At 38.0% G+C, this 22,463-nt stretch overlaps 1 protein-coding gene across 3 annotated transcripts in view; it reads left to right on the forward strand.

The window, feature by feature from the left end:
- Window positions 1-22,463, forward strand: part of ARHGAP18 (Rho GTPase activating protein 18) — a 96,667-nt gene that overhangs the window by 60,229 nt on the left and 13,975 nt on the right. For all 3 annotated transcript variants that reach the window (XM_050314733.1, XM_050314732.1, XM_050314734.1), the window contains exons 3-9: window positions 1,012-1,247; window positions 4,121-4,193; window positions 8,802-8,971; window positions 11,158-11,323; window positions 14,060-14,151; window positions 16,840-16,917; window positions 19,652-19,811. In XM_050314733.1, the coding sequence (XP_050170690.1) occupies window positions 1,012-1,247; window positions 4,121-4,193; window positions 8,802-8,971; window positions 11,158-11,323; window positions 14,060-14,151; window positions 16,840-16,917; window positions 19,652-19,811 (975 nt within the window). The remainder of the gene's footprint in view (window positions 1-1,011; window positions 1,248-4,120; window positions 4,194-8,801; window positions 8,972-11,157; window positions 11,324-14,059; window positions 14,152-16,839; window positions 16,918-19,651; window positions 19,812-22,463) is intronic.

The following is a 22,463-nucleotide window of genomic DNA, read 5'->3' on the forward strand; positions in this document are numbered from 1 at the left end:
CCCTCCTTTCCAGCCTTGATAAAATCTGAGAGAGTTTTGTTGGAGGCTCGGGCCAGCCCTAGCAAAATCCATACTTAAAATCTGTTGTCTGTTTTCTGAATGCCGTTAATATTTGGGTGCCTACTTGGATGTGCACTGGGCACAGTGGGAAACTGCAGTCAGTAGTGAAGTAGACATGCCAGATTTGGAGTATTTTTAGATACATGAGTACTTTTAGATATTTTGATAAACGGAAATGTTGCTTGAACATTTGAGAGGGTTGTTGGCATTCAGCACAACCTCAGCTGCTACAGGCAGGACTTAGTGTTTTAAAGAAAATATCGTTAGAGAGATACAGGTTTCAGAATCAGAAGTTTTGCCATCAGTGACAGTATTCAATAGCTTTCTCATCTTTCGTGTGCAGTGATCTGTTAATAAAGGATACCTTATCAGCTATAAGAATAAAACAAAAATTGTTTTGTGGGCTGTCAGCAGGCTGGAGACCATGCCATAAGAACTGATGAAAAAATAGCATTAAGGTGACTCCTGTAGCCTTGTTTGTCCTTCATTAAATTGAGCTCGTTGGAGAGATATGGGATTAATGTGTCAAGAAAACTGGGCAGAACCATGTCAGTAAAGGAGCAAAAAGATTGAGTATTGAACTGAAAATCAATGAGGCAGTGATGATCAGAGTCTTTCAGACTTCCCCATACAAATTTATATCTACATATGTTTATAAAATGGTATATGATTTAATAGAAGTGCTGTAGATTATTATAAAGATTGCAACATAGCAATCTGTATTGGATTAACTATTTTAAAAGCTTTGATATCATATATTAAACCTTCTGAAGCTCTTCAGAAACAATAGCTTTTTTCCAAGTCATGATAGTGTAAGTAATTATTCTTAATTGTGTATCCCCTTAGTACCTTCCCTGGGATGATATTAACTGTATCATGTCATTAACATCCAGTGTGCTTGGCAGTACTTGAAAGCCAATTTTTTTGCCTTTTTTCCTTCGACTTGCTCAGAAGGAGAACTGGAAGAAGAATGGCTGAAGGAGGCAGGTCTGTCAAATCTGTTTGGAGAGAGCTCTGGCGACTCCCAGGAAAGCATGGTGTTTCTATCCACACTGACCCGAACCCAGAGAGCAGCAGTGGAAAAGCGAGTAGAGACTGTCACACAAACACTGAGGAAAAAAAACAAACATCACCAGATTCCTGATGTCAGAGATATCTTCAGGCTACAAAATGACTCAAAGGGAAAAGTAAGTTCCTGTCTGTTGTTTTGTTTGAATCTGGCAGAGAGAAGAGGGACGTGCAAGGGTGGGAGGAGAGGAGAGTGACATACAAGAGGGATATTTCCATAAGATTTTTCACTTATTTCCAAGGGAATTTTTCACTAAATTTACAGGAATGGTGTTCATCCAGAGTTGACATTGCATGAAGTGATTTTAGTAAGTAAAAAGAAGTTTGTATATTGGCCTTGTATAACTTAAAGGTGATGAATAAAACAAGCACTCCGTGGTCAAGACATTAATCTGAATTCACGTAGATGCAAAACTCATGACAACAATCACCCAGAGAGCTACCAAAAGCCCACTTTTACCCTTGGATGGTATTAGCTCTTATTTAGTAGTACTCCTGGTTTGATTTTTTTTTTTCTTTTGTGTGGGTTTTTGTTTGTTTTGTGGGTTTGTTTGTTTGGTTTGGTTTTGGTTTGGTCTTGTGTTTTTGTATGTTTTTTGTTTTTGTTTAAAAAAACAAAAAGGGGAAAAAAAAAGGACATCAACCTAACCTCCGCAGTTTTGGCTAGGTCTTTATGCCTATCACCTGAGGACTTAAACCCCATGCTAACACCCAAGGCCTTTGTGTGTTGTTAAACTGTGTATGGGAAGTTGCTCTGACAGGTCCTGAAAGGTCCCAGTTTCCTCTCATGGGATGTTGAACAGAGTTCCTCTCCCATATGTAGGAAAGGGAAAGGAGGGAAATGGAGACTATGATTGGAATTCCTTTTCTGTGGAGAAGGGCATACGTCCTGTCTGCTCCCACAGAGCACGGAGATCTTCATCCATAAGAAGAGTATGACCTGGTGGATATGCATGGCGAGTTTACCTGACCTCAACTTTGCCCCTTGTTGTCACTGCTGATGCTGCCATTCAGTGCAGTGGTAGTGGTGGTGGAAAGCACAGTGAATTTTGAGGGGATTTAACTTCCTCCTTCCCTCAACAGCTTCTTCTTCTGAAACAGCTCCTTTCAAACTCAGTCGCAGTGAAATGTAGCGGGGGGAGTTTGTAACGTCAAAGGTGTGTTCTAGAGGCCCAGCTTCACTTTCGTTCTTCTACCTTGCCTGTGGTTACAGAAGGGATATTAACTCCATAAAAGCTTTCCAGGATCTGATTTGTAATTGACTCTACCTAAAAATTACACGATCTAATAGCAGAGCAATTGAGGTAAAATATCATATAGCTTAAAGCAGTATAATTTCTCTTTCAAGGATGTTATTTCAGTAAAGCACAATAAATACTCATGTTCCTGTATTTAGGAAGCTACACACTGTAATGTTTGAAAATCCTATGTCACAGTATTCAGTAGACTTCTGTGTCTCTTAAACTACATGTTTTGATATTGAAGACATCAGTGAGAAGTAATGCAAACAGACAAATGATCGTAGGCATATAAGAAACATAAAACAGAAAGTTAAAATATTTCTTTAATTTAGAAATAACAGAAAAAAACCCCTTCTAAACCTGCCTCCATAACAGAAATAAACTGAAACAAGGCCCTCAAACCTATGCGGCATTCCTTTCTCCAAAGCAAGATAATTACTCAGAAATCATTGCTTGTAGTTATTCAATAATAATCTGTCACAGAAAGTCTGTAGTGGAGTAGCATTTACAACCTCCCTAGATAACTTGTCTCAGTACTTTGTTATTTCTCCATCATCAGAAAGCTTTTTATGTAACAAAAGGGGACTGAAGCCACCTGCAGCTGTATGAAGTTATTCTAGTTTAACAATAGCCTCCACAAATCCTGTAACCTCCCTTCATCTGGAGGAAAGCAGGAGGAAAGGTAAAACAATAGTGTTGATGTTTTGCATCAACACAACAACTGTGTTGATGTCTCTCCTAAATTTCCTGCCATGTTCCCAAAGAGAAGCTTGGCTTTTGGTACTTTGACAGCTTCCCAGTCTGCTTCTGCTGCTTTGTGAAACAGTAATAATTTTTTGGGCAGGAGTGCTATCTTCTTCCTCCTCTTCTCAAAATCCCAAATTAAAGAAAAAAAAAAAAGTGAATATACAGATCATGCTGGCAGAAGAAATCTTTAAAACTTGAATTTTTCTTCTTAGTATGGAGTTATAAATTGCTTGAGTAACATGCAATTAGGAATAGAGAGTGCTAAACATTTATTGTTAATTTGAGTTGCCAAAAAGGCAAAAAAAATGCAGGGGTAAAAATGTATGTGGGTATATATATACCCATATATATAGGCATAGATTTTCTACATGTTCTGAAATATTTTTATCTATAGTAGGAGCCATCCAGTTCATGGAATCTGACACATCTTGAGACTGGGTAGGTCTGCATTGTAGAAAGGAGAGGATGGTTCAAATCCTTTCCTTTTTTGAAGTCTCTTCACAGTGTCCTGGTTTTGCTATTGGAAATCTAAGCTGAAAGCAGAGATATTAATGTCAGGCTGCCCTGCAAAAGGGATGGGATTGCTCTGTAGGGCAGGTGACTATGTAAGACTTTGCAAGAGAAAGGAATTTGGAGTCATTCAGTGAAGCCAAAATGTCAAGTGAGTCAAAATGTCTCCTCCAGATTCCCTTTCCATATCCTTTCTAGTGCAAACTATGGCTTCAGGTCAAAGACTGCATTTTCTAATTCTTTGTTGCTCTGGAAAATTAAGTCTTTCACCCACTTAGTCTTCTAGGAAGAGGAGGAATTGACTTAATTACTTCTTTTTTAATTACCTAGATTTCAGATCCCCTTAGACTTTGGCAAAGGGTTTTCTGCTGAAACACTTCTGCATACCCCTGTATTGCAGGAGGGTGTAGTTTAATCCTACACAGTGTCGAACGAGTTTCTACAATCATGCATTTGGTTTTTATAGGCATACATATTTATTGTTTCTTTCTTAGGTCTGTGATGGAAGTGAACCCTCAACTGTGAGAACAAGTGAAAACAAAACTGAAACACACGACGGAACAAAAGGTAATGCCAAATGACTTTCTTCTTTATTTTTTTTTCCTTTTTTTTGGTAGGCTTTAAACTACACAAGCTTCTACATGGGTCCATATTTCAAGTAACTTTTCAGTAAAATAAAATTAAATTCTGATGAGAAACCTGTTCTGGACTGCACCATTGGGGTGTAAAATTTTATGTGTGGCTGTAGAGAGTGTCCTTTGAACCATCTGAGAAACCTGGTTTATTACCGGGGATCATCTTGTAATTGAGCTATCTGGGAGAAGTCTCCTCTCACAGCTTATGCTTAAGTCTTTCCTGATCTTTGATTTCTCTCTTCTGGTCTATCTCTGGTATACAGTACAGGAACTGAAGCACTATACATAAGCTATCTGTTCATACAAGAGAATAAACTCAAATGAACTATAAACATCAAAAACCAGTGAGAACTGGCTATATATTTTCAGCTCAAATTAAAAGAAAATTTTGTAATGGAAGAAGAAAAGTTACTTACCTTCTTAAGGAAAATGGAAAGGAAAAACCATTCTCTGTGTGTAGGACTGGGTTGTGTTCAATGGCATGTAATCACACAAGAAGGGTGCAGTACCCATGGAACAGACCTTCCTCTCACTGCCAGGATAAAGCATCACAGAGGTCCTTAGCTGATTCTGTAATTTCTCTTTTGAGAGCATGAATTTTGATGAAAGACTTTGACAGAGCTTTCTGCCGTTCTTCAGATCCAGTGACGAAAAGGTGGCTGTCCTGCGTCATCTTAGCGTTTCTTCAAAGTAGAGGTTGCACTATGTCTGTTACACCACCATACCCACCACTGTAGAGATCAGGACATTTATTGACAGCCATTTAAACTTTAAGATACTGCATTGTTATTCTGCTTTGTTTATATGTTGGGGTTTTCTGTTCTTCTGGGGGGCTGGATAGCACATAGGTTTTAGACTGAACCCTATAGCCACTTACAACAGGCAGATCAAGCTCCCTACTGCAAGTTAGTTATCTGTAATTAAACTACCAAATAAAATTCTGCTCCAGATCTAGAATACTGATCAGTAGTGTTTTGGAAAAAATTTTACTTTAGGCTTAGACTCAGAAAACAGCAATGAACAATACAGGATGTGCATGGAAATTGAAGTGGGAGAGATTAATATGAACCAGTCCTGAATAGCACCAATACTGTGTGTTTCCAGAAGTGTGTATTTACTTCCTTCCTTCTCAGCAAAACTCACTCCAGTAAGAATAGTAAAAAACTGGGAGGACTGCCAGACGGCTGGTTCAGCACAAGGGAAGGAAGATGCTTGGTGCTTGTGTCAATAAACTTCACTGTAGGATTCAGAGCTGGAAAATTACCAAGCAATTATTACAGAGTTTTTATCACATCTGGTTCTTTTTTTCCCAGTGGCCCTGATGAACCCTTCAGAAATGGGAAGTTCTGAGAGGCAAATCCCATATGCTAGCTCTTCTCAGCACAGATTGTGATGTGGATGGCAAATGCAGCCTGCTTACATCCTGATACACTTCTGCTCTTGTCAACATGCTGAAATGGGCTCTGCTCCCTGGATTGGAGCAGGAAGGAAAAATCAGTTCAATTTGCAGTCAAACCATGGAAGTTTGGTGGTGTTAAAAGCACCGCACCTGTTTCAGTGCTGTGCTGTGATCTTTCCTCCAGAATGATGAGCAAATTAGTGTTATACAAGCAGTGAATGAATCTAAGGCAAAAGCTAAACAGTGCCTGATGTTTCAGAGGTACTAAATATTTATGAAATCCAAATCCAAAGATGTTATCTTAAAATGGAAAACCTCTTTGACAGAGAAATAGTCCCAGTTTTACCTGAAAAAATGTGAACATCATCTCAGACATTATTAAAAAAGCTTACATTGAGATATCTTAAAACTGCTATGGCAAACATTCTTTTTGGCTGTAATCCAAAGGTGATGACTCTGTTCCTAATTTGATAATTGAATGCTGCATTCCCAAGTGCTTCTGCCAGGCTGAAGATGTTAGTTGTTTGCCCTTAGAGCATACCTGAGCTGTGTGAACCTGTGTTCACTTCTCCTTTCTTACCAGTCCGACACACATTGTTTCTTGACCAAATAATGTATGCAAACTCATAGAATAATACAAAACCACTACATTTTTATTCTTTGCTGCCTCGTCCTGCTCAAACAGAACAGTTTAATGAGCTCCTTAGATTTTTTTGTTTATAGCTGCATATCTGAGGTTTTTAGGAAGGACGCTCATTGGCTTTAAGTGCCTATGTTTCAAATAGGTATGGAGTATGTGTACAGGAAACAAAAGAAAACTCAGAGTCGTGTGTTAAACTGTTAAAAGACATTATCATTTTAACAATCCATGACACTCACTAAAGGCCTGCAAAGCTAGCAATATGTTCAACAGATACAAAAGAAAAAATGACCACGTGTGGTTGAGACCTCTCAAGAAATAAAAAGGAAAGAATAAAACAGTTAAAAAGCTAAATATTCATTATCTTAAATAGGGTAGCAGCAAATACCAGTTTACTGTGAGACTGCAGTTGTCTTTCTGAACACAGGATTAGCTCCAAGGGAAGAACGATGGATAAAACCTTTGTATAAGGGCAATTTCAAAACATAACGATCTAGAAAATGGATAAAAGAATTGTGTGTACCATGTGTAATAGGAGGGTAAAGAGCAGTGATATTTGCTTCTTGGTAGGGAAGAAGACTGAACTGTGGTTGTGTTTTTTAATTGAAGGGTTTATTTTTGCTTTTCATTTTATGTGATAAGTGAGGAACCTATAGCTGAAGTGGTAGTGTCAGTGAAATGATTAAAAAGTTTTTTATTTTCTATTTATAATCATCTATGAACTGCCATTTTAGAGAAATGCTTTATTAGTAAAAAAAAATTGCTCTACCTTTCCAATTATAAATGAACATCCATCAGCATAGCTCCATTGGGGTATACCCTAGATTCTCTGGCAAAACTAGGAAATGGCAAGGTTGACACTTGCGGTGTTTCCTTGTTTAATTCCTGAAGAATTCCCATCATTTTATGTGAACTTAAAATAGCTCTGTGAACCAGGGAAAGGGTACGAAACTCATGCAAGATGTGGTTTCCTCATCCTCATAGACAGTATTTACATTTTATGTATCACATTTACATTTCCCCCATGAACTATTGCATGTAGTTGGCAGGTTGGCAGAACATCAAAGCTACTTCCTCTTGCAGCTGCTGCCTGGTTAAGAAATGCGCAACAATAGGAGCAAGGCTATACAACCAAGAGGAAACTCCCCACAACAGCAGCATTTCCAGACCTTTAAAATGAGCACAGCATTACCAAGACATCTGCTTTACACAGCACCTTGGTATGACCAGAGCACTGAAATAGGAGCTACTGCCTTTTTGTTTGTTAACACCAGATCCCTCCTAGGCTGGTAGGAAGTATGTAGGTCACGTATAGGCCACATTAGCATGACAAAAGTCTTTGGGGGACAGGGGAACTGTTTTCATTCGGTTCAGATGCATTAAACAGTTTACATGATATATACAGATACACACAGGGAGGCCAAAGATTGGAGTCAGGGATGAATTTGACCTCGGATGTGTTTGCTTACTGAGGACTCATGTGTCTCTTTACCAAAAGGAGCAGCTCTGGTTTCAGGATCAGCTTAATCTTTAGCGTATGCCCTAGGTAATTTGGGATCTATGGAAAGTGAGCAGAAGCCACACTGGAAAAAACAAATAATGAGTAACACACACAACAGGCAAAATTTGGAAATGTTTCTTAAGCTAAATTGCCTTTGATGCTTTGTATTAAATAGTGTTATTTAGAATATAATTTTCTTATTGCTTCTTTCATGATATGTTTTAATTCAGACTGAAAAGCAACGGTTGATTTACTGTGAAATTGGGCAGCTTCTTTTTCTAAAAGCAGAACTGCCTCTCCCTTTTGTTCCTTCTTTATTTTTTTTTTTAACAAAAAATGTTCTAAGTTTGTCCAGTGTTTCATTCCTTTAAGGAACAAAGAAAAAGAAGTAAGGCCATTGTTGTGTACTTAGTCCTTCCCTGTATCATGGAAACATGCCCAAACAGTTTTGAAGAATCTAGGCTTCTCAGGCTGAGGTGAGGACAGGAATGATGGAACAAAGATATGATCTGTGTAATCCCTGTTACTCCCAGATGTTAATGCTTTGGGTCATAGAGGACACGTTCTCTTTTGCTTTTGAAATTTTAAGAGCAGAAATATTTGATGATGTGGTTGCAGGATGTTACAGTCTTTGAGTCTAGAAAGTGTTTGATGGCAAGAAACATCTGAAGTCAAAGCTCTTTGGCTCTGCAAGATTCTAGAAGTCTGATGTTTGTTTGAGGTGGATTGCTCTATCTTTTCCTGACATATAAATAGGGGAAAACACCATGCCTTGACAAAATTATTGAAGAAAACCTACAAAAGCTGAACACTTGTCAGAAGCTAAATTTTCAAATTCAATTTCAACTCAATTTTTAAAAATTGCAGAAAACAGTGAATTTGCAAACAGAAAGTTCATCCCTTACACAATAATTACTTCTTAAAACTTACTCTTATACACTGAATGATGCTTACTGGTGCTGTTGTTCATTTATGGGATTTTTTTTTATGGTGTTTTCAGGTCCAAAGTTCAATCTTGGAACAGATGAGCAGAAGAGCTCGCTTGAAGTCATGCCACCTTCAGACACTGACATCAATTTGGAGATACCTTTTGCAGAACAGGCAGCTAATCTCAAAGACAACTCAGTAGGCAATATGTGCAAGGGTGGAGGGGGTGACACTCTTCTCCCGGTAGGTGTTTCCCATTTTTAACTATTTGTTTTTATTAGAGGTACCATTTGGGCAGTATTTATCTGATAGTGAGTGAAATAGATTTAGAGGAATGTTACCAGATTCAGTTTTGTGGAGACAGAGCTTCTCAAGATAACTAATTTTTTGGAAATTATATTCTCAATAACATGGAAATAACTACTTTGATGCCTGCTTATATCATTGTATAACAAAATGCACTCTATATGTAAGCAATTATGAACTGGTAATATTAAGCTGGAGTAATGGCTTTAGTGGTAGTTGTACACAAACTGTGTCCTTGCTTCATTTGTTTACAGCCCTTTTTTCCTGTTATCTGGGGAGAGATTGTTTTTCTCTGTAATAAAAAGCTCTGTTGTCAATTAAAAAGGGTTGGTGGATGCCTGTGGAAACCTTGTGCAGTTATCCAGTGCAGGTAGGCGAGAGATGAAAATGAAGAACAGAATGGTCTAGGAAATGATATGGCAGAAAATTAAGGATTAGTTTGAATTCTTAATAAAAATTGGCTCTTTCTGAATGAATCCATATAAATACAAAAGAAAATCCTCCAAGGGATTTTGGTGTTGATCCTCAGAAATCTCTCAGCCTAACAGTTCATGAAGGTGCAGTTATGTATGACCTGTTAACTACCGATTGTGTAGAAAATCCTCTGGTTTGTTTTGTTGTGGATTTTTTTCCCCTAACATTGTATGCAAACATCTCTGAGTAAACACAGTTTCTGAAGTAATGTTTCACTGTTCTTCAAACACTTAATTTAGATAAGGACATGTGCAGTTCTTCAGGTAGTAATTACCCAATGTATCCTAGTTTAAACATTATTAACCAGACGCTAATGGATACTTATAAATGGATTCTAAAGTGTTTGAGTCACGTTTCTCTAATGCAGCCTATAACAAGGAGATGAAAGCTCTACTTTAACTTCTGTGTGTATGTATATATGCTTAATATATACATTAGCTCTACTTCTAGCTAGGCTTGTGAAGGATTGCTCAAAGGCTTGGCTATGGGACTTCTTCTTCAGTGATAAAAGGAGCGACAAAATGATAGGAAAATGAAGGGAGTTACCTATTTAATTCTACAGTTTGTATTTATTGCTTGCACCTTTGTCCTTGGCATCTATTTTTAAACAGACATGTTTGTGCAAGTCAATGAAAGCTCAAGGTGGGAAACAGCTACGTAATTATGATTTGTGAATTACGTTTATGTTTTGGTATCTGCCCTTTTAGTCATGTACCATAACCACCAATCATCTGTGCTATTGCTGAGTTTGTATAGGATAAGAAAATAATTCTGGAGTATAATATGTCTTTCCAATTACAAGAAAGTCTTGCCAACCTTTCTGCTCTGAGTCATGCACACTGCTAATATCAGGCACAGGCAAGAGTCTTACTTAGAAGCCTGCTGGTGAGAGATGGAGTTAGAAAGCTCAGTGAGCTGGGAAGTCCCTCTCCCTCACCTTTTCAACTAAATTTTTTATATTGATCTCTGGCTGCAGCCTCTGAGCATTTAGCACAGTAGAAATGAGCTGTGATTAAGCATCTCCCTTCTCTAAGAAGAGAACCCTTTTATTATTATTTATATGGCAGCCAAATATTTTATTTTGTGTGCACAAGTGCAGAGGAATTTATCTTCCATTTGTACATGCATGGGATTGTTCATGGACAGACATTTCCACCACTATAAATTGAAAAAGGATGCAGAATTTTGAGGAGTGGGTAGGTGGCATGACAAAACCAGACTTTCCTTGGAGGTGCCAGGTGAAAGGACAAGAGGTAATGGACACAAGGGACTAGTGGAGAAACTTTGTTTTGCAAAGTAAAGAAAGTCCCCATGAGAGCATTTAGCAGTGAATCAGGTGCCCACAGGACTTCTTATGAGTTTTCAAAACTCATTTGAAACACAACAAACAACCCAATGAGACTTTGAATTTAGCCTTGCTTTGACCAGGCGGTTGAATTAGATGACCTCCAGAAGTCGCCAGGAACCTGAATCTTCCTATCATTTTAAAATCATCAGCTTTTCAACCTATTTGAGTGATTCTCCTGTGATTTAGTCAGTAACAGCAGGCTTCATGATGAAAGGTTGTGCCCTGAAGGAAGCATAGCCTTTGAGCTAAGTAATTTGTCATGACTTGGATTATTCACCCTGCTGCAAATCTCTGCTTTTAGAATTTCAGACTGCCGAAGGACAAAACAGGTACCACAAAGATTGGTGACCTGGCCCCTCAGGACATGAAGAAAGTCTATTCTTTAGCACTGATTGAATTAACTGCTCTCTATGACATACTTGGAACAGAATTCAAGCAACAAAAAGCTGTAAAAATCAAAACCAAAGGTGAGTCGATGTTTTGTGTTCTGAACCAAATGCATCTGTTTTAGTCCAACAAAACAGATGCTTGTTTTCTCTGATTCAGAGAATCACAGAATTTATATTTAGTATATGAACAGTAATACAGGTCCTGAGCAGCATTTAATTTTACATCTTAACTCAAGGCACACTCTAAACAAGTTCACTGATGTAGTCTCTCCAGCTACTGGACCCTTGTTTATTGTTTAAAGTTAAAACTCAAGTCAGTCACTAAGCAGATAAGGAGTGAAAAAGGGTAAGGATCTTAGTAGCTTGCTCTGCAGCAAGAACTGCTTTACAGAAGTTTGTATGTGCTGATTTATTCCCAAAGAGCTCTTTGGGAATGTGCTGTTTGTGGGTATTCTTTTTCAACTTTCCTGAAGGTAGGTATTGGACTACTTCCACAGTTGAACTCAATGGTCTTAACTGTCTTTTCCAATCCTAATAATTCTGTCATTCTGTGAGTCTACCTGACTTTTGCTTTCATTGCCCTTGGCAGGAGATGCTGGGAGCCTTTGTCACCTACTTTCCTATTCTGTCTGGCACAAATGTTCTTGTGTCATGTAGGCCTTGCCCAACCAGAATTAGGCTATAATGCAGCTTTTATGGTGAATGGCATCATATTAAGTGGAAGATTTAAGCTGTAGCAGAGGATGCAACTCTGCATCTGCAACAGCTGCAATACGTCATTTTGCTCTGCAAGCGATTGGAGCATATGCATAATCACAGTGCTTTTCTTGGGAACACAGAAAACATGGAAACCAATTTCAAGATGCTAGAGGTTTTCAGTGCTGTGTTTGGTTTTCGTATTTTTGGCTTCTGCTAAATGCTTTACAAGAGCTTGAAATGTGTTACCAGTTAATCACAAGCCTGCTTTGGCCATAACTCTGTTGTCAAGGTTCAGTGAATGTGATAGTGCAATAGCTCAGTTTAAATAATTGAAAGCAACAGAGAGCATTGAAAGATATACAGCAAGGTACAATAGATTCTTCAGAATACACTCTTCGCTCTACAGTAGTAGAAAATAGCTTTTTAAATGCAAAAGGCATACATAGAAACATCTACAAGAACTTTATCCCTTAAATGAATTTTCTTCTTGCAGAAGACAGCTTGTGGTGTCATTAATAATCAGACACAAAACACTTTCGTCTCATGTATTTTGGGTCTTGATTTTAACTGCTTCTTCTTCTTACAGAATTTATTGATTGAATTTCATTATTGTCTGAATGGCAGGCATTCATAAAACGTCGAATTGATGAAAAGATTTTTTAAAAGTTAAAAAAGGTGGGCTAGACTCATGGAAATGTGTAGGAAATAGACAATGACCTGTCACCTTTTCTCCCAAGCAAATCTGCTTTTACAATATACTATGTTCAATGCCTTCTTGCTCTACCTGACCCTCACCTCATCACCCTTAAAGTGTTCTTGGGCCAACTGATTCATACAGTGGTGGGTCTATTGGCCGTTCCCCTCTGTGCCTTGGTATGTAAAAGATGATGAGAACATAGTTCTTTTGGGTAATGCTGTTCTGTGCCCAGCCCTGCCTTTCTGTTGGCTTTCTGTAGTTTGTTTTTACTTTTATTATTGACAAGATCTTCAAGATAATGTTATGAGGTATGGATATTGACTGTATGTGTGAGTCCGTTGTATTTTATAGGTAGACTTTTTATGCCCACAGAGATACAAGAACTTTTTGATTTGTCATTGAAACTGATCTTTCTTTGATGTATATAACATTTCTTCAAGGGCTGACAATTTTTTTTTAGTAATTACAGCTGTTCTGTGTGCAGTATTGGCATGGCATCATACCAAGCAGCAGTTTTTAACTATATGTAGCGTTATATGCTGTTTCAGAAAAATTGCACATACAGCAATTATCAGTACTTCTGACAGAGAAGTTGCATGTCAGCAGACTTTGGGTTAGTTGTTACTAGTATAGCTCTCTTTTAATGGTCATTTACTTCTGGGCCATAAATACATGAGAGTCCCATTTACTTGAAGAATGAGGGTGGTTTTGCATCAGGACTAGATTAACTGGCACTAGATTTCTTCTTTTTCTTTTTTTCCTCTTTAATTTGCATTGCCTTAGCACTATTGTAAAGGCTTTTTTCTTAGCAAGAATTAGCTGTACTTTTGCTTTTCTTAAAAAACCCACAAAAATAATGAAACAAACCTTTGCTGAGTCAGTTGTCTTGCTCTTCTACCGGTGTTGTATAATTCAAGAACATGGAAGTTGAAAAGCTCCTATTTCAAAAGCCTCATAGAGCAAAGTGCTCACAGTAACTCTCAGTGATAGTTGTGTTTGTCCCATATTAGTAGCCAAGTTCTGGATATTTTACCCTTTCCATTTGCATCTTAACTATAATAACTTGCATTGAGTAATGAAGATCTGCATTACAGGGTCATCATCACACCCATTCTGCGAACCAGAACCATGCAGATGGTTCATTTATGCAGTTTGCTTCAGTGTGCTGCAGAATATGTGGATGGCAATTTGAAGTCAAAACAGAAGATTCCCAAGGAAGAGATGAATGAATCCTTTTAGCCAGAATTCTTTGTGTAATAACTTGATTGACAAAGACATTAAAACACTTTGAACAAAAGGTCAATAGCTCTGAATGTATTGAATAGACTTACTGCTTCAGAAATATGGGTTTATGCCATTATTACATGTACTGGAACAGATGTGAATAATATATCCATTTCTTTTGCTTTATTCTTCAGACTCAGGCTTGTTTGGTGTCCCGCTGTCAATTTTACTGGAACAGGATCAGAAGAAGGTTCCAGGAACCAAGATCCCACTGATTTTTCAAAAGGTAAATAGGCATGAACAAGTTAACTTGTTACATGCCTGCAGATGACAAACATAACCTTTTGTCCTGGATTTATTTGCTTCCTGTAGCAGTTTTCAGTATAATACTCTAATCTATTGAAGTTATTGTAAATTTTATTTGCAAATTTACTTACTAATTCAGTAAATGTTATACTTTGCTTTCTATCAGACATATTTTGAGACAAAGTAATAAATTTCATTTTTTATTACAACTGATCATCATGATTTAGTCAAGTTTACTAAAAGCCTGTGAAAACTAAAAGTCAGTGTAGGAAGCTACTGCAGCCAAATTCCATTTCATAAAGGTGGTGTAACTTCCATCATCACTAAGGCTGCCTTTTCTTTTTTTAATTATTTTTATTTTTATTTTTTAATTTTTTGTTCATTTGTTTTGTTTTGTTTTGTTTTTTTGGTTCCCAGAGGGACTACTTGAAATTCTGTAGAAATTCTTGATCCCCTAGGCTGCACCTGTATTTCTAGGAAGTGGTTTTCTCCTTTCAGAAATTATTTGGGCCACAAGACAGGTGTTATAGGGGTGGGAATCATGCTGGATAACTGCCTCTGGTGTTAGCAGAGTCCTTTTCCAGAAGACTTGTTGCCTTAGTACATGGGGGTATGCTTTGCCCAATATCATCTTGTAGTAATGGGAAAGATAAAGGGAAAGATAATAGAGACCCCGGATTTACTGCCCATGCATGGCAGGTCTCATTTCATAAGAAGAAAAGAGACCACAGTGTGTGGAGCTGTCCTAACACTGGCAGAAATTCAGTGCTATCTCATCACTGTTTTAGTACGTTTGTGGATGTACTTTTTATTTTTTGAGAAACAGAAAACTCAAAGTAGTTTTGCATCATTCTCTGAAAACTATTGCTGTGTCATTCATGCCAGAAATTACTTCCTCAGGATCATAAAAATGCATTTCTGGAAAGGAGGCTATCTAGAAAATAAGAAATCAAATTGAAAAAAGTGATTGATCACTGTACTATCCTAGCACTGTCATAAGCATAGTTCTGCAGGAAGAAAATTCTACGTAAACATTAATAGCTTATAGATGTGATTTGTTTTGCAAGGTGCAGATGTCATTTGGAATACAGTTTTACTTTAAATGAGAATATGAAAATAAAAAAGTTTCCCATTTCTTCTGCCTGTTCTCTGCAGCAAATGTTTTCCATGAATGGGAGATTTATATAAAGTCCAAGAAAGAACATTTTCGTGCATTCTTCTTTTTAAATGTACCTTGTTCATCACTAAAATGAAACAAAGCAAGCTAATAGGAATGCTGCTTAATTAAAACCAAAAATGCACTTAATTTTTATTTAATTGAGGAATTTCAGTTAAAAATAATGACATAATATAACCTAGGGGGTTTCTGACTGGAAAATCTAAGGGTAATAGCAATCCATGTATCTCCATCAGAAGTTTCTGTTGACAGTAATTCAGGTCTCTGACCTGCTAATGAAGCCATGCAAAGCAGGCCTGATAGAGGTGAAGAGGGGATTTCCCACAGGCAGGAGGTTGGTGGTTGCCAGTGGCCACTTCTTGGTGTGGGCCAAGGGGAGGCTCACTGTGTGTGAAGGAGTCATGGTCACCAGCAGTGCCACCAGACCTCGCCTCCCCGAGATGTTGTGATGGTGGCAAATCACAAAACGCCCAGAGCGTCTTCGTGCTCAACAGATGGGAGTGGCAGCCACTGATCTGGTGTAAGCCAGATACAGTGAGAGTTGGATAGGGCCAGTTAGCACTTGTTTTTTTAACCCTGGAGAATACACCGGCACGACACTTTCAGTGCTGTTCTCGAACTTTGCGTTTTTTTCTGTCTGATCTTTTTTATGGAATTTCTCTGCTACATAAATACGGTGCTAGGTAAACCCCCCTTTGAATGCTGTAACAGGAGAAAGGACAACTGTGTTGCATAACTTTTCTTACTCAAGAGCTGGCACAAGAAGTCATGTAACAAAGGCACTGCCCTAGTTAAACATCGTGAGAACTATTTGTGCTAAAATGATGTCATCAGCTTTTGACATTTACAGATTTCTTTTGTATACTCTTAAATCCATCCTTCAGTGAATGCTTCTAGGCATATCTTTTAGAGAAAAAGAATTTATGGTACCTGTTTGAAGTACTTTTAGAGAATTTTTGCAAATTAGACGTGTAGGATTGGAAAGTGTTGAGTTTGTTAGAACATCAGAATTTGCAGATCAGAGGTTTCTTTAAAGCCTAGAAATTCTTAGTTCTTCTTGAGTAAAGTCCTAAAGAAGAGTATTTGTGAGAAAATTAATACTGCATCTCTAATGTTACCTTAATTGTTTTGATTTGGAGACATTTTACAAGGGTAGTAATTGAGATTTGATTTTGAAGGCAGAGTAATTTTTGGAAAAAATTCTTCTGTCTTCAGAGAAGACTTGAAGGAGGTAAAAAACATACAGTTTTCTTTTTTAATAAAACAGACAAACTCATAAAAAAGGTAAGAACCATATTAAAGTTTTCTTCTACAACAACTGTAATCCATTTACAAACTGTTCCTCCACTTGTTACATATCTGTGTGCACAAATGCATGCATACACATGTATATACAGAGATACAAGCATAAGGGCTCCAATATATCAGAACTGTCTTCCAGTAATTTTTAACCAGAATCTTCGTTCATGCAGTTTGGTTTGTGTTTGGCAGCTGATTGCCCAGATAGAAGAGACAACTCTGGAAACAGAAGGACTTCTAAGAATACCAGGAGTTGCAACAAGAGTAAAGGTAAAACATTGCACAGATTCTTAACATCCCCCATAATATATCTGTATTTTCTGATTTTATTTTGTCATACAAATATATTCTAACTTCACATTTTTATGAAAATCTTCAAAAACAGAAACAAAATCTCTTTACAAAGAAGACTGAGTTATATTAGCCAGAGAGCTGATGGTTTCATCCTGTTAGTCTTGGGGAAAAGACTGGCGTCCAAATTTGAAGGAGAGAGTTCAAGATACATTTCAAATTCAATTGTGCCAAAATATCATTAATTCTTGGCAGAAGCTTTGCAGCCTTTTGCTTTTTCCCTGAACTGGCTTAATCATGTGAACAGTTCCTACACAGTCTTTCTACCCCAGGAGGAGGCTTTTCTCTGGCATTTTGAGCCTATTTTAATAGCTAGACTTAACCTATGTTGTAGGGCAAGGCAGGCAGCATGCACTGAAGCACTCTCACATTTATTTTTACGAGCAGCAATATAACCACTCGGCTCACGAAGTGCAATATTGTTAGGCACGTCTGTGCACACCAACACTTGCCAAGTGAGTGCCAATTACATGCAGACTCTTCCCCAGTATTTGCCTTAACGCAGGAAAATAAGTGCACAGTATGATTCTTGCCAAGAGTCAATGTGTTAAAAAGATGGTCTGAACTGGCCTTAAATTCCAAACAGAAAGGACCATTTAAGTGGATTCAGCTGTCCAAAGACATCTGCCAGCCTCTGTTGTGTAGAACTTGGTCCAGCAGCTGGTTCATTAGATACATCTGAAAGAAAGGAATATTATGGAAATCGGTTTTCTTTATTTACCAGTAACTAAGATACTAATTTTTTTCAGTTTTCCTCAGTTCTTTATTTTCCACTTCTAATCAGTTCCACAAACTGGAATGATTTCTGAGTGATTTTGTATATTTAATTGTTTATTTGTTTATTCTTTGATTTTATTAGCTTAGTATGATTTTCCAGTGAGGGGATCATTCACTATTTGGCTTTCATTAATTTTTTTAATTGTTTCTTTAAATCAAGTAGTTGTTTTGTTAGCAAAAATGTTAAGTTCTTTTACTTATCCAAAATTGAAAATTTTAAGAAAAACAAAGAATTTATCATACTAAAGGATTGATTTTTTTCTTTGTTTTCCTTAGAAAAAGAAAGTATTTTCCTCGTTATGTAGTTTTATACAAAGACACAGAAAAATATTTTACTATCATATTCTATAGTTTTTTTGTGTTAGTATTAAAAAATGCATTGGATATACCTATACTTAAATACACGCACTTTAAGCTCTGGATCTCTAGGACACAGCTGAAATTTCTGCTCTTGCCTCTCATCTAAAACGATTCATTTTATCTGTATGTCTAATACTGCATTTGGTGCAGTGATTTGGTCTGAATGTGGATGGAGGAGCTGATGAGTCTCAGGGGGAGAATTTTCATCTCTGTTTCTAAAGCTTGCTTTTTTTGATGATCAGGAAATCATACCCACTTGACTTTAGACATCTGAGTTACAATCATTGCACCTTTGAACTCCCAGCATAGTCAGTGAAGACAGAACATCTCTCTTGAGGACACTTGAGAACATCCAACTTTTGCATCAACCTAAGTGTTCACATTTTCTTTGGAAATAGATCCATTTTCCATTTTGACAAAGTTAAATTTAATAAGAATGGTATCTTAAAAATGTATCTAGTATCCTCTCTCCAATGTGCCCTTCTTGTCCAGATTAATAATTATGGCCATATTTTTCCATAGCACATACTTTACAAAACAAGCCTGTGTCTCTGTCCTCCTTTTCTGTCCAGAGTAACTGAGGCTAGAAGAAGGGAGGACCTGTAAAAGGTGCCTCAGGGCCCCTGCCCCTATATGGAGGCTACTTCCCACTCTGCCAGTCTAGGAAATAATAAATGAAGTGGATGTGAGGCCTGGACTAATGCCTAGCAATAGACAAAGAAGGACTTGGTCTTTGCAGCGTGTTCCCATTTGTACATCTCTGAAAGCCCAGTTGTAGCACTGCCATGAGAGCAGGGCAGGTATATGGTAATGTCTTCTGCCAGCAGTATTTCACCCTTTCCCAACAGTTAGGATGTACCACTGAGACTTTCAGTACTGCTTATTCTGCTGCATAACCTCGTGATTCGCAGTACAGTCCCCTTCCATGGAGGGCACATTTGACACGTGCTGTGTTAGGCAAAGCTGTATGTGCCCAGCAACATGGAGTTCCCTATAGATGGCAAGACCCCCAGCTATTCAGTCACATCTGTTCCCTGTGTTTTAGAAGGAGAACCAGCCTCACCTTACTGTGTATTTTGATAGGAAACTGTGTGCCAACACACATAATTGCCATATTTTTTTAATTAAAATGTCCATTCATACATTACAGCAATATTTTTGGTAGAAGTTTCAGAATTGGTATATATATCAGACATATTGGAAGGAGGGGAAGTCATGACCCTTATGTGCTTGAGTGTGTTATCTGTTTTTTATTCTATATTCCATATGACCCTGAGGCAGGTCCTTGAGATTCTTCCTATATGATTTGACTGCTGCCTATTACTACATGTTTGCTTGCAGTACTTCTGATCCCCAGTTTATCATTTTTGTAGCAAAAGATCAGTGGCAGCTGGAGTTAAGTGATGTTTCAGATGTCCTTTTCCCCCCTCGTTTCAAAGTATTGCTTCTGCATGTGTGATGTGTGACTTCCATCAGCCAAGTGTTACTGGTGCCCTCCGTATCTCCTGCCTTTCAGACTCTTTGCCAAGAACTGGAAGCAAAGTTTTATGAAGGGACTTTCAACTGGGAAAACGTAAAGCAGCATGATGCAGCAAGTCTTTTAAAACTCTTCATCCGTGAACTGCCTCAGCCACTCCTCACTGTAGAATATCTCAAAGCGTTCCAAGATGTCCAGAGTGAGTAGTGTCCTTTCTGTCTCAGCTGAAAGAATTGATACCCGTGCAGATAAGGGCCTCTATGCTGTGGCAGTATTTTCACTAATAATATGTGAAACTGAGAAACAAATTGAGTAACAACAATGTGAGATCTCCTGAGAAAAGACTGGCCATATTTTTACTAATGTACAAATAGCATTTTTCGTGTAACAACAATTTTAATAGTGAACACATACAATCAAAGCACACTGCGACTTTCTGATGTTTCTGATAGTCATTAGAAGGTGTAGAAGGGTTGTAAGGAAATCGTGTATGACAGTATCAGTTTATAAATAGTGTTTGCTTCAAAAGAAAACAACAGCAAAGGTAAGTAGCTCTGCAGAAAATGTAACAAATTATAATTTATACTGTTTAGGGTCTTTTAGCCATTTACAATGGAAGAAGTTAAAGCAGAATGGTCAGAACTGCTGAGCATCCGTGGTCCCTTGAGATCAGCAAGTTCCAGTGCAAATGCCCACCTTGCCAACTGGTCACAAAGACAGCAAACATACCAGCTGTAATTGAAAGAGAGTGGCTTGGGGATAATGAATCAGGGGTGACAACCCACATGCTTAACTCCCCAGTCAACACAGGCATGCAAGTTCTATTCCACTTGTCTACAGTCAGAGCAATGGCTCATTTCTAAGAGACGCTTTCATAGAATCACAAAATATTCTGAGTTGGGGGAGATCCACAAAGATCATGAAGTCCAGCTCTTAGGTGAATGGCCCATACAGGGCTCACACCCATGACCTTGGCATTATTAACACCATGCTCTAACCAACTGAGCTAATCTCAGGGCCAGAGAATTCCCATGGACAGGCAGACAGATGAATATTTTTAAAAACTGTGGCCTATGTCAGTCTCGTGGTTGTGAGCTGCCTTTCAATGCCTTTAGGTTGGTGGGAGTAGAAGGCTGGTGTTTTGTCCTGCTACACGTGTTCTTGATTCTGCAGTACTGAGTGGCACGCTAAAACTGGCCAGAATGCTTTCAGATGGTGCTGCCAGCAAATGACTTCACAAGATTGTTCCATACTGGATAGTGATTGGAGCCAAGAGGGTTTCTGTGTCTCGCTCCTGATCTGTCTGAAGGGTTATGTGGTTTTATTTACCCAGAAATACTCAGGTGCCAGGATCCAAACTACTTTCTACATTGAAAGGATTTGATTCAAAACAGACACAGTACTTCATAGCCTCCCGTTGTTTAAATTGTCTGCCTGTCTTGTTGGTTACGTGTAATAAAATTAGGTGGTAGAGAAAGAGGACATCATCTTTGTGACAGTAATCTGTGTTTTTCATGATACTGTGACTAAGAAGTGTGGTTAGAAGTAAATATTTAAACAACATAATTTAAACAATTTAATTGGTTAATTTAAGTAATGTAAGCAACTGAAATTCAGTTGTTATTTAGGTGAGCAGACAGAACCCTCCAATTTAAGTAATGAATTTAAAGGTTTTGCAATTATATTTTTGCTTACTTTCCTAGGAAAATGTTGATTCTCACTGCTTTCGGAAGATATTGACATACAATGTTTTGAAACTGAATTTAAGCCTTACTTTTTATGTTCGTCTTTCTAAAGCAGGTAGATGCACTGCTCTCACTACTTCGTGTTTTAAATGGCTATACCTATATAGATCCTTCATTTTTATCATGGTATAAAGTAGTAAGGGTTTGGGGTTTTTTTTTGGTTTTTTTCACTAATTTCATCAGTGAACTTTATTATTTTGGCGGTGTCTCCCAAATTGATTTGGGTGAAATATATTTGAAATAGCAATTCAGTTGGAATCCCAGGAGGAGGCGTGAGAATAGCCCTGTTGAATTTTGAAATAATGTGATAAAACTATGTCAAGTGCAGGTACCTCGTTCTTCACTTGTTTTATGTATGGCCTGATTCATTAGGAGTCTGCTGAGAAGACTTGCCAGAGCACATCCTCTAAAGCACAACAGGAGGAAGTTTATCATAAGTGACAAGTATGAGGGAGTTGGGGCTTCCTGCTGCCCAACACTGCCATAATGTAGGAGCTCTTCTAGGAGGTGGAGGAGTGTAGGGATGCACTCACTATGCATCTTAGGTCAGTGATGCACCACTGAGCAATTGGTAAAAGGCAGAACTAACGTTAGCTTTCTTTAATTATAGCTTGCATCATTTGGTACAGCATTTACTGCTGTAGATAAGTGTTAAGCTTCTCTGCTCTTGGCTTTATCCCCACTGCCACTGCAGCTACTGCTGCTTATGTCGCTGAAGACCCGCCTTATTCAGTAACATGTGATATTCATTCTGTGACTTGGGAGACCATGCAACTGTGAAGGCAGTCAGAGAAACTGTGAAAGCAGTTTTGAATATACCCTTTCATATGCTGGGGCACAGGCTCAAAAAGGGAGGAACCGTTAGCTGACTATTTCTTCTTGTAACACTGCAAAATAAAAATCACGAGGCATCTAGAAAACATTGCCAGAAGACTGCTGAGTCATACAGCAACTGAATCCTAAAAGAACATTTGGAAATGAGTATCAGAAAACCAGGATCTGCCAGTCCTTTCTCATACTATGACAATTAGCCATGTGTATGCATTCACCATTTCGTAAGAGGTTTCCACTAAGAACTTATGCTTTTTGAAAAGTACAAATAACAA

The sequence above is a fragment of the Myiozetetes cayanensis genome, unplaced genomic scaffold (assembly GCF_022539395.1).
Source record: "Myiozetetes cayanensis isolate MyiCay16 unplaced genomic scaffold, myiCay2020 scf2-11, whole genome shotgun sequence".
Taxonomy (NCBI): Eukaryota; Metazoa; Chordata; class Aves; order Passeriformes; family Tyrannidae; genus Myiozetetes; species Myiozetetes cayanensis.